Here is a 12,357-nt window from a genome sequence, read left to right as displayed (position 1 = left end):
GAAGGGGGGGGGGTGGGGATTCCTATGATCGGGCTGAGGATATCAGTGCAGACCCCTCTATAAACCTGCAGGATACACATAACAGACTGACAATCTATACTATCCGGGTAAGATGGGACACACAATAATAAGGCCTGAGAGACGCATCATCTGCCACAACCAATCACGTCTCAGTCTCTTAACTCATTTTATATTGATACTTTTTTTTTTTTTATATCGGCATTCATATTTAATTTTTAATAAGTAAATAAATAATTTTTTTTATAAAAACACATTTTTTGTATAAAGGGTCGTATTAAGTAATTATTATAAATGATATGAAAAAAAGTTTTGTTTCTATCCTTGTGTGTTTGGAGCATTCAGACCTCTGCAGAGAGACCACTGCTTTCATACAGCGAGCATGCTGGCAGGGGACAGACTTTTCTGTGGTTGCTTTTTATATTTGATTGTTTGCGGATTGAATCATTTTAATTGAATCGTACATCAATCAGATAAAAAACAAAACAAAAACAAAGTATGCATGGCCAGCATTGGGGCTCTTGCACATGGACATATTGGGAAAAATTACATAAAATATGACCGTATATCGGCACCTGGGAGCCATAGGTACTGCATACAAAGTGAATGAATTAAAGGATATGGTTGCATGTGAGTATACACTTCTCTGAAGACATAGACCATCCGATTTAGCATGGGGCATGATAGACCTCTGCAGAGAGACCACTGCTTTCACACAGAGAGTATGCTGGTAGAGCACAGGCTTTTCTAGGTCTGACATCTTCCCTCGGCCTTTCTTCCAGGTTCCGCTGTGAGCAAAGCAGGTTAACTTCAAGTTGTCATGTCTGATATGCCAACATCTTCAATACCAGAGTCTCCGCATTCATTATGTCTGATATTAACCTAATCCATGAAAGACTGGAAACCATGTATTCAATTGGCTGGTTCATGCAGGACTCATGATTAAACTACATAGGATGCTTGAGACACACCATTAAAGATCATATTGGGTCAACAGGATATAAGGCACGTCTTCGTCTTTGTGCGTGACCTCGCATCCATTGGCTAGATGGACCATTTGAGATGTTTCATATCCTTTACGTGTAGCTTTGGCAGTCAAATTGAGGGATTCACTCAAACAGATAACATTTTTGAAAGTCTGGAAACCATGTACCCAAGCTGGCTGGTTCATGAAGGACTCATGATTTAACTACATAGGATGCTTGAGAAACACCAATAAAGATCACATTGGGCCAACAGGACATAAGGCACGTCTTCGTCTTTATGCTTGAGCTTACATCCATTGGTGAGATGGACCATTTGAGATGTTTCATATCCTTTACGTGTAGCTTTGGCAGTGAAGTTGAGGGATTCACTCAAACAGATAACATTTTTGAAAGTCTGGAAACCATGTACCCAAGCTGGCTGGTTCATGAAGGACTCATGATTTAACTACATAGGATGCTTGAGAAACGCCAATAAAGATCACATGGGGCCAACAGGATATAAGGCACGTCTTCGTCTTTGTGCGTGATCTCACATCCATTGGCTAGATGGACCATTTGAGATGTTTCATATCCTTTACGTGTAGCTTTGGCAGTCAAGTTGAGGGATTCACTCAAACAGATAACATTTTTGAAAGTCTGGAAACCATGTACCCAAGCTGGCTGGTTCATGAAGGACTCATGATTTAACTACATAGGATGCTTGAGAAACACCAATAAAGATCACATTGGGCCAACAGGACATAAGGCACGTCTTCGTCTTTGTGCGTGATCTCACATCCATTGGCTAGATGGACCATTTGAGATGTTTCATATCCTTTACGTGTAGCTTTGGCAGTCAAGTTGAGGGATTCACTCAAACCGATAACATTTTTGAAAGTCTGGAAACCATGTACCCAAGCTGGCTGGTTCATGAAGGACTCATGATTTAACTACATAGGATGCTTGAGACACACCATTAAAGATCATATTGGGCCAACAGGATATAAGGCACGTCTTCGTCTTTGTGCGTGACCTCACATCCATTGGCTAGATGGACCATTTGAGATGTTTCATATCCTTTACGTGTAGCTTTGGCAGTCATGTTTAGGGATTCACTCAAACCGATAACATTTTTGAAAGTCTGGAAACCATGTACCCAAGCTGGCTGGTTCATGAAGGACTCACGATTTAACCACATAAAATGCTTGGGAAACACCAATAAAGATCACATTGGGCCAACAAGACATAAGGCACGTCTTCGTCTTTATGCTTGAGCTTACATCCATTGGTGAGATGGACCATTTGAGATGTTTTAATATCCTTTATGTGTAGCCTTAGCAGTCATAATGAGGGGTCCTTTCAGATACAATTTAAAAAGTTCACTCAAACAGATAACATTTTTGAAAGTTTGGAAACCATGTACCCAGCTAGCTGGTTCATGAAGGACTCATGACTCAACTACATAGGATGCTTGAGACACACAATAAAGATCATATTGGGTCAACAGGACATAAGGCACCTCTTCGTCTTTATGTTTGGGCTCACATCCATTGGCGAGATGGACCATTTGAGATGTTTTATATCATTAACATGTAGTCTGGGCAGTCATAATGAGGGTGTTCACTCAAACAGATACCTGTTATCTTATGTTATACCTGATATCTGCAGGGTCTTTTGGGCAATGGGGTGAAGTTACGAGGGACACCTAGTAGTAGTTAGTCACATAAGACTAGACTTCTTTTGAAATGTTGAGGGCATTTAGCTACTCATCCAACAAAGCTTGTATGTATGAGTTGTGAAACATCTTCAGGATTACAGAAGTTTAGTAGAACGTGGATTAACTAATATTAGCTATACCATGACCATGACCAGAGTATAATTCTGATAGGAAATGATGAAGGTATTAAACAAGACAATAACCATGGTCAATGGTTGCAAGGCATGACTGGCATTCAATAATATGTATTCCAAAATAAGGCCTTACGAAAGAAGGGAATGTTTATTTTCTTGGCCACAAGGACAAGAATTCCATAAGATCTCATGAGTGGTCCCACAAGTCTAGATTGGTTATGGAGAACAAAACACTTTTGCAAAAGAAGATGTTTCCTTCTAGAAAATGTCCAGTACGACAGACAACCCATCATGATATCCTTCCATAAGTCACGTCTGAAGACATTATTCCAGGGTTCAGTGCTATTATTACAGAGGTGGCTGAGGAAACCAGGAAGACCACAGGCTTGTGAGGTTCCTACCAGTGTGGTAGACCACATCGTGGGCTCAGTTGTCTGAAGGTCATCACTTCTCTATTCTCTCAGCTTTGTCCACCCAGTCTGAGAATATGTCATTCAAGGATGTGAAGGGGTAATCTCATCCTAATAGTGCAAATGTCAGGACGTTGTCCCTCCTGGCCCTTGGTGGAGCAAATCACTACAAGTACCTTGCATGTCATTGTTTCTGGAGGAACGCTGCTGCCGCTGCTTGAACTTTGCTTCCTGGCTTTGGCCTAAGAACACAGAGCAAAAGAAAACGGGACTGATCAAGTTGCAATAGCACTTAAAGTACATGTGTACCTTTAACAAAACTACAGCTAAGTAGGGTGTATGCTTTCAGGTAATTCAATACCTACCGGTGGTGTCCTTTAGGTTGAGTGGTGGATTGAGCGATGAGGGGTCTGCTGTTGGCTGGTGTCATCACAAGTAAACAGTCCTTCTTCTGGATTGGGTTTCCAGGCAATGGCTTCCGAGGGGGATTTAGCTGGAGACAGAACAGCAGATTTAGAGAAATCAAACAGACAGAAATTGAGCAAAATTTTAATTTAGAATTGCTGGTGCTGCCCTTGGCAGTCCTGTGTGGCCTAGTGGTGAATCAGGCCCTGGTCTTCAAGATCTCACTGCTGGAGTCATCAAGAAGTAAAAGAAGTTAAAAAGAGACTAAGCCCCCACCCCTCTACTTAATTTATGACTTTTTGGGTGGATGGACTCTTTGACTTTTTCTCAGTGGATGGAAAGCTGAAAGTACCTGCGGAGTGCGGGCAGGGCAGGTGGGGAGTGGTTTCTTTGGAGGTAGAAGCTTGTTGAGCTGGCTCTCCTGTTTTGCTGGAATGATGGGAGATGATTTGGCTGGTGGAGGTGGTCTGGATGGCTTCAGCTGTATGAAGGATTTGGTCGTTTGGCTGGAGGGTGGGTGTAGAGGGCGCACAATGTTGACCGGTTGCGAACTGCTTGTTGACACACTGCTTTTTCCATGAAAGACACTCCAAGAGCTCTGTGTGGATGGAGAGTAACAATAATAAAACTGATCAACCACAAAATCATGTACTCACCCCTCTCTATAGCAGGCAGGTCAAATGCAAATGATGCAGTGACTCAATTAATTGAAATTAATCTTCAAGTGTCCTGTTACGGTATGTCTCCTAGGACTGTCTTAATTCCATGTGTTTTAGCCCTGTATTGAATTTTAGCCCTGTATTGAACGCTTTGCCCGAAGTTCCGATCTAACATAATTTCTTTCTCATCCATTGAGCAGCACAGGAAGACTGTAACCTTGATGTTATACTGCTGCCTATGGGAGGATTGGACACTGGCAAACGATGAAAACTATAGGCCAGCCCTGGATATCCCCTCCCAGGATAACTGAGCATGCCTAAGTATTTTTGCTATTGTCCTAGGTCAGTGATGGCGAACCTTGGCACCCCAGATGTTTTGGAACTACATTTCCCATGATGCTCCACTACATTGCAGAGTGCTAGAGCATCATGGGAAATGTAGTTCCAAAACATCTGGGGTGCCAAGGTTCGCCATCACTGTCCTAGGTGGACATCTCCACTTTAGCTCTGCTGGGAAAAGACCAATCTATTTTTATCTTTTCATCAACATTGTTCTTCAATCAAGACATTATTGCTTGAGCTGGTCACTATGGTAGTAGCTTACTAGAGCAGTCTCTGAAGTGTCACTAATTGGACATTGAGAGGATAGCCTGGAAGTGACCCTCAAGCAGTGGGTTCCATGAAAGGCACTTGCCAGTCCTTGTTCTGGTTCCAAGTTAGCTGTGGAACACTTTCCAGGTTCAGAGCCATTGGCATTGCCTCAGCGCTTGCCCTGTCTCTGAAGACTTGCTATGTGAATAGACCAAACAGGCTAAGCATCAGGGACTACCTCATGGTTTGGATCAGTGGCTGCCTTTACAGAAGCCCAACTAAACTTTTTGATCTTTTATTTAACCCAACAGGGGACTCCCACCCCAGTTTGCCCCCCCCCCCCACTGTCCTAAAACATGAGTAGAAAGGAGATGGATTTGCGAGTGACAGCTCTGGTCTCTGGTAGAAGGGGCCCCTCTGGAGAGTAGTCCTGCCATTTACAAAAGATCACACAGCCTGCAGTGATGTGTGATCTATCTATGGCTGCTTCTAAACATCCACAGCCTTGGCAGATGGGTCACACAGCCCCGCAGCGCTTGCTTTTTATGAAAGAACAGACAGTGTCATTCATTGTACCAACCCCGGCAGCGCTAACTGTTCATTCAGAAAAGTGAAAGACCACTCAGTACCGTGGGGCTGTGTGATCTTTCTGTGGCTGCTTATAAACATCCAGGGCACCTGCAGATGGTTTGCACAGGCCACGCAGCGCTCGCTCTTATGAATGAACAGGCAGTGTTAGTCGTGGTACCAGCCTGGCAGTGCTGATTGTTCATTGAGAAAAGTGACAGATCACTTAGTGCTGTGGGGATGTGTTATGTATCTGCAGCTGCTTGTAAACATCTAGGGAACCTGCAGATGGATCACACAGCACCATAGCGCTCGCTTTTCATGAACAAACAGCCAGTGTCATTCATGGTAGCAGCCCTGGCAGGGCTGAATGTTCATTTAGAAAAGTGAAAGATCACCTGAGGCTGTGTGATTTATCTGCGACTGGACCCCAACCAAATATGTAGCTCTGTTCTGAGCTCCACTAGTTCAGTCACCCAGTGATTCAATCACTGTTGGGTGCAGCTCCCACAAGGCTCTTCCTACCCCATACTCAGAAGCATACAAGGGAGAGATGGAAGTTCACACTGAGAGCTGCTCAGTTGCAAATGTCAGAGAAAGGCTCCATACCTTCCTGAACCATGCACTCTAAAGCATTTCACCCATCATTGGCTCAATCATAGGGCACTACGATTAAGCCCAAGACCGGTGAAACGCGTTAGTGGTCGTGGTTCGGGCGGGGATGGAACTGAAGCCTTCCTGTGACATTTGCAATTGAGCAGCTCTCGGTGTGCATTTCTCCCTTGTAAGCTTCTATTTATCTGTGGCTGCTTGTAAACATCCAGGGCACGTGCAGATGGATCACACGGCTCCGCAGTGCCAAGTGATCTTTTACTATTATGAACTAACAATAAGTGCAGTCAGGGAAGCATCTGTTTTCATTCATAATAGTAAAAGAACAGTCATCTTAGAGGGGGCAGGAGCTCAGTGCTGGCTGTATCTCTACCCATAGGGGCAGGGGTCAAGTCCTGTGGAAAAAAGTGTGGGAACTCCCACCCAAGATCCACTCCCCCATCAAAAAATAAAAATGATACGCTCATATGCACGAACGCTTCAAAAGTGGTATTTTTCATCCAATTTTCGTATTGTGTGTTTGAAGCTTAACTGTTAGTACATAAAAAAAAAAATCCTCAATAAACATAAATACAGTAATTCTCTGAATAATCAGCATTCATTCCATTGTGCTTCCATGCAAATGTGAACATCATGTTCTGATCTTTATTGGGGAATTTTATTTTGTATATAGAGTATTTATGTGGTGAGTTTACACTTTTCATTGAACAGAGTTTGGATAACACAGGGTTAAACGGAAAGGTCATAAATTAACTGCACATTATCTGGACAGAATGTTTGGGGAAATAGTGATGTGTTCCTGCTTAGGAGATGTATGTTAGCTTGGGGGGACTGCAAACTCTGCAGGGGCTTCAACACACACTCGCTGCTATTCCAACCCTTCACATATTTCCACATAAACTTCCCTCCTGGCATTAAACTTTACCAGGTATTTTGCTCAGCTTACCACCCCAAACTGATGTTCCTCCCTCAGCTCACCTCTCTCCCTGCATGTCCTGTGAGCAGAATAGCTGTGCTCCTCCTCTGGGTTCTCTCATCATATGGCACTGAAGATAGAGGAGGGGGGGATTCAGCGGGACACACAGAGCAAGTATGCAGGAGACTGGGGGGGGGGGGGAGAGGAGACAGAAAATCAGGAGGGGCCGGCGGGGAGGAGTGCATCACGAGAGGTCTGACTAAATACAATCCCTTAGCAGCAGGGACCTGATCTACCCATCAGCTAGATGTGATTGACAGGTAGATCGAAGCGGAAGCTGTCATGGGGCCCCCTACTGTCAATGCCTGAATGGTCAGTCCACCCCTGGTGTGCGGCACTTACTATTGCCAGCTGTGTCGACGGCTGCTGGTGTAGCACCTGCCACACAACTCACATACTTCAAAGTCTTGCAGGACATGGCTGCTAAAGGGAACTGAGTTCCTGTTGTGGAAAAAGTACAGGAACTCCGTTCCCATGCGTTCCCGCAGGACTTGAGCCCTGCATAGGGGACACCTATAAATTGGGCTTCAAACTGGGGAGGGACTACAGCCAGCATTGACATCAATAAAGAGGAGCTTTTACTCCACAACGGGCCGCCGTTTAGAACAGGACCAACCGCTATTCACTATATGGAGGATTAAATAAAAGTTTGAAAAATTCTTCTTTAAAATCACTGCTTCCTGAAAATTTCCTCCATGGAAGGGGTTAACGATGAGCACTGAAGACATCCCCACACCAATCGCAACTTACAATATTCTATCCAAGAGGAAGCCGCCACAAAACTTTTCCTAAAATATTAAGCTGTAAAAATAAAGTGCAGCCTTTATCGAGCAGAGATCAGCTGGTGCCTTGTTCAAATTACATTCTTAAACCACCGAGGGACGCAAGAAGTGAACAAAAGCAGCTTTGCTTCGTTTCTCTGCATATTTTCCGCTAATATGTATCCAGAAAAATCAAATCCATGAGGAAATTCTGCCTGTTTTTCATCACACATTTTACAGACAGTTACACCACCCTGTCGCCCGTTTACGTGGAAAGTTTCTCAAGGCGGAGGATTTTTTTTTCTTCTCCGACTTAACGTTACTTTTCATGCAATCGATCTTTATGCATAAAACTTCACCCAATGTCTACTTTGTGTCTTTATTAGAGAACTTTAAGAAAATGCTGAAGTTCCAAAAACTTAGAAAGTTTAACAACATGAGGATTTTAAACGTAAGAGATACGTCCTAAAGAAAACAAACCTCAGCAAAGTTTCTAGGACGTGACTCCTATGCCCAGCTCCTGTCCCTCCGCCTGCCGCAACCATCCAAAGCAATTGCCGGCTGTCAATATGACAGCCGGCAATTGCTTTGTATTACACACAGCAGGAGTTGCTGTTAACATGCAAATGTCATAGCAAGTGTCATTGCGTAATACCATGTAACATACTGCTGCATTGTATTTGCTTTTTTAATTCATATGTAGATCAAAGTTGTGACCCTTTGATATGCATATGACATCAGTTAAATATATTAAATATTTTTTATTATACAATTAATATTCATTAATATTTTTAATATTACAATATATAATATTACAATAAATAAATATTATTATTATTATTATTAATGATTTATATAGCGTCAACAGTTTACGCAGCGCTTTACAATGTTTAGGGGGGACAACACAATTACAGTACAATACAAAAGGTACAGGAGGGCCCGGCTCATAGAGCTTACATTCTAAAGGGAGGGGGTGGTGGTACAAAAGGGAATAGCTGCAGAGAATGAGTTGATGGGGGTGGCTCGGGGACAGTTGTTAGGTGGGTGTGGGATAGGCTTCCCTGAATAAATGAGTTTTCAGGGAACTCTTAAAGGTGGACAGGATAGGGGCTGAGTGGACAGACTGGGGCAGGGAGTTCCAGAGGATGGGAGAGGCTCTGGAGAAGTCTTGAAGGCGAGCATGAGAGGAGGTAACAAGGGAGCTAGAGAGCAGGAGGTCCTGGGAGGAGCGGGGGGGGGTGATTTGGGCTTTTTTTGGATTTGGATATCTGCAGATGAGGTTGGTGATGTAGATGGGGGCGATGTTGTGGATGGCTTTGTATGTTATGGTTAGCATTTTGAATTTTACACGGTGGGGGAGGGGAAGCCAGTGAAGGGATTGGCAGAGAGGGGCAGCAGTCACGGAACGATTAGTGAGGTGTATTAGTCTAGCAGCAGAATTCATAATAGACTGAGGGGGGAGGAGCCTGCTTAAGGGTAGGCCATTAAAGAGGAAGTAAACCCTGATGAGTTTACTTCCGCTTTCATTCCCTGCAAAGGTAAAGCATAATGGACTACTATGCATCGCATCGCATCGCATAGTAGCCCATTATGTGTCACTTACCTGACACAGGAGCCAGCGAAGTCGCCGCTGTCCCCTGTAGTCCGGCGCATCCATCTTCTCGGTGGGTCTCGCTGCTCCGCCGCTGTCATTTGGCGAAGCCGCGATGACGTCACTCCCGCGCATGTGCACGGGAGCTGCCACACGCGGCATATTGTCGTTGACGGCGGCGCGCCGCTGTCTTTCGCCAAATATCTCCTAAACCGTGTAGGTTTAGGAGATATTTCTTGGACCTACAGGTAAGCCTTAATCTAGGCTTACCTGTAGGTCAAAGTGTGTTGTAAGGGTTTACAACCACTTTAAGGAGAGAGCTGCAGTAGTCAAGGAGGGAAATAATCGCGGAGTGAACGAGTTGCTTTGTGGTGTCATTAGTCAGGAAGGTGGAATTCTGGAGATGTTGCGGAGGTGAAGGCGGCAGGATTTAGCCAGTGATTGGATGTGGGGGAGAAGGAGAGGTCAGAGTCAAGGATTACACCCAGGACCCTGGCATGTGTGGAGGGACCAATGGTTGTGTTGCAGATATTAATGGTGAAGTCACGGGGGGGGGGGGGGGGGGGATTGTGAAGGAGGAAATATAACAAGCTCAGTTTTAGAAAGATTGAGTTTGAGGAAGTGGTGTGACCTCCATACTGATATGTCATTCAGTAATTGGGAGATCTGTGAGGAGATGGAGGGGGTGAGCTGAGGAGTGAAGAGATAGATCTGGGTGTCGTCGGCATAGAGGTGGTATTGGAAGCCATGGGAGGTCATCAGCTGGCCCAGGGAAGAGGTATAGAGCGAGAATAGGAGAGGCCCAAGGACGGAGCCTTGGGGTACCCCAACAGAATGAGGAAGGGGAGTGGAGGAGATGGAGTTGTAAGGGACACTGAAAGTGTGCTGAGATAGGTAGGAGGAAAACCAGGATAAAGCAGAATCACAGAGGCCAAGGGAGTGTCATTTGTTGAGGAGGAGCAGGTGGCCAACTGTGTCAAAGGCAGCAGAGAGGTCTAGAAGTATGAGTATGGAGTATGGAGGATGGAGTATGGAGGATGGAGTAGTGCCCTGCCCGTTGGTTTTACCAGTTAGTAAGTCATTGGTGAGTTTTAGTAGGGCAGTTTCAGTGGAATGTTGTGGGTGGAAGCCAGACTGTAGGGGGTCGAGAAGGTTGTTGTCCATGAGGTAGCGACTCATTCGGTGATGGACAAGACGTTCGGTAAGCTTGGAGGCAAACGGGAGCGGGGAGATGGGTCTTAAGTTGTTCAAACCAGTGGGGTCTAGTGAGGGTTTTTTTGAGTATGGAGGGTAACCAGTGCATGTTGGAGCATGGAAGGAAAGGTGCCGGAGGAGAGGGAGAGGTTGAAGATGTGGGTTAGGGAGTAATAATAATAAATTGAATAAATAATAAATTTAAAAATAATAATAAATAAAATGTATTCCTATTTGAAGGGTTAAATATATGTTTAATATACATATATACATACATATATACACATATAAATATATATATATATATATATATATATATATATATATATATATATATATATAATATAATTATGAATAATTATATTTAAATAAATATATATAATGTAATTATGAATAATTATATTTAAATAAATAAATATATATAATTTATGAGTAATTATATTTAAATAAATATATAAATAAATATATATATATATATATATATATATATATATATATATATATATATATATATATATATATATATATTTTAAATATATATATATATTTAAATATAATTACTCATAAATTATATATATTTATTTATTTAAATATAATTATTCATAATTACATTATATATATTTATTTAAATATAATTATTCATAATTATATTATATTATATATATATATATATATATATATATATATATATGTATATATATATATATATATATATATATATATATATTTATTTAGTAGAATTATGAATAATATTTCTTGCTGTGGAGTGCTACTTTATGGATTGTTTAGAAGCTGTTTGTTTTAAGCATATTTGATAAAGTTATATCGTAAAAGTGAAACTTAAAAGAGGAAATTATAAATTCAAGAATAGCCTAGCAGCGAGACAGAGGAAGCTGTCTAATGGAAATTTTTTAGGTTAAGGCTATTCTATAAATCACAAATAATTAATTTGTTATAATATGTGTATTATTATGATTGGTTAAAGGAAGTTTTCTCCTTTATAGTACAGTAAATATGCCATCTAATGCACTTATCATAATATGCATTATATTTGTATCTGATTGGTAGGCAGAGATGGTCTAACCCACTTGCTTTTGTATACTTGAGACATGATGAGCCGCGCCCATTAAACAAGTTTCTAATCTTCAGGCAGAACGGGGAAATGGTTATGACCAAGGCCTTATAGGCTGAAATGCGTCAACTGACTTAACCGCTTGCCGACCGCTGCAATGCCGATGTACGTCGGCACTATGGCCGTGGTGGGCAAATGGGAGTACCTGTACGTCACCTTTTAATTGGCCGGGCTAGCGGGGCACGTGTACGTGCCGCCGCATACAGCCCGACCGTGCCCGCGGGACCAGTGGACTCGATGTCCGCCGGTATCCCGCGATTGTGTCACGGACCCGCAGAACGGGGGGAAGTGTAAAGAAGGCATTTTCCCCCGTTCTGCCTAGTGACATGACAAAGATCACCGTCTCCCTGTCATCGGGAGTAGTGATCGCTGTCGTGTCCTAGGTAGCCCATCCCCACAGAGTTAGAATCACTCCCTAGGACACACTTCACACCTTGATCGCCCCCTAGTGTTTAACCCCTTCCCTGCCAGTGTCATTGACACAGTAAATCAATGGCTATTTTTTAGCACTGGTCGCTGTATAAATGACAATGGTCCCAAAATAGTGTCAAAAGTGTCCGATGTATCCGCTGCAATGTCACAGTCCTGATAAAAAATAAAAAAAATCGCTGATCACCGCCATTAC

General features: G+C 42.8%; 1 protein-coding gene across 2 annotated transcripts in view; it reads right to left on the bottom strand.

Annotated features, from left to right (window-relative positions):
- Positions 1-200: 200 nt before the first annotated feature.
- LOC143975793 (disintegrin and metalloproteinase domain-containing protein 33-like) overlaps positions 201-12,357 on the bottom strand; it is a 214,645-nt gene continuing 202,488 nt past the window's right edge. For both annotated transcript variants that reach the window (XM_077478326.1, XM_077478327.1), the window contains exons 21-23: positions 4,002-4,247; positions 3,610-3,737; positions 201-3,486 (exon numbers count right to left, since the gene is read on the bottom strand). In XM_077478326.1, the coding sequence (XP_077334452.1) occupies positions 3,429-3,486; positions 3,610-3,737; positions 4,002-4,247 (432 nt within the window). In that variant the 3' untranslated portion in view covers positions 201-3,428. The remainder of the gene's footprint in view (positions 3,487-3,609; positions 3,738-4,001; positions 4,248-12,357) is intronic.

The sequence above is a fragment of the Lithobates pipiens genome, unplaced genomic scaffold, assembly GCF_037356315.1.
Source record: "Lithobates pipiens isolate NorthernLeopardFrog02 unplaced genomic scaffold, aLitPip1_a1.2 Scaffold_13, whole genome shotgun sequence".
NCBI classification, from domain to species: Eukaryota; Metazoa; Chordata; class Amphibia; order Anura; family Ranidae; genus Lithobates; species Lithobates pipiens.
This window is presented reverse-complemented; position numbering and strand designations above follow the sequence as displayed.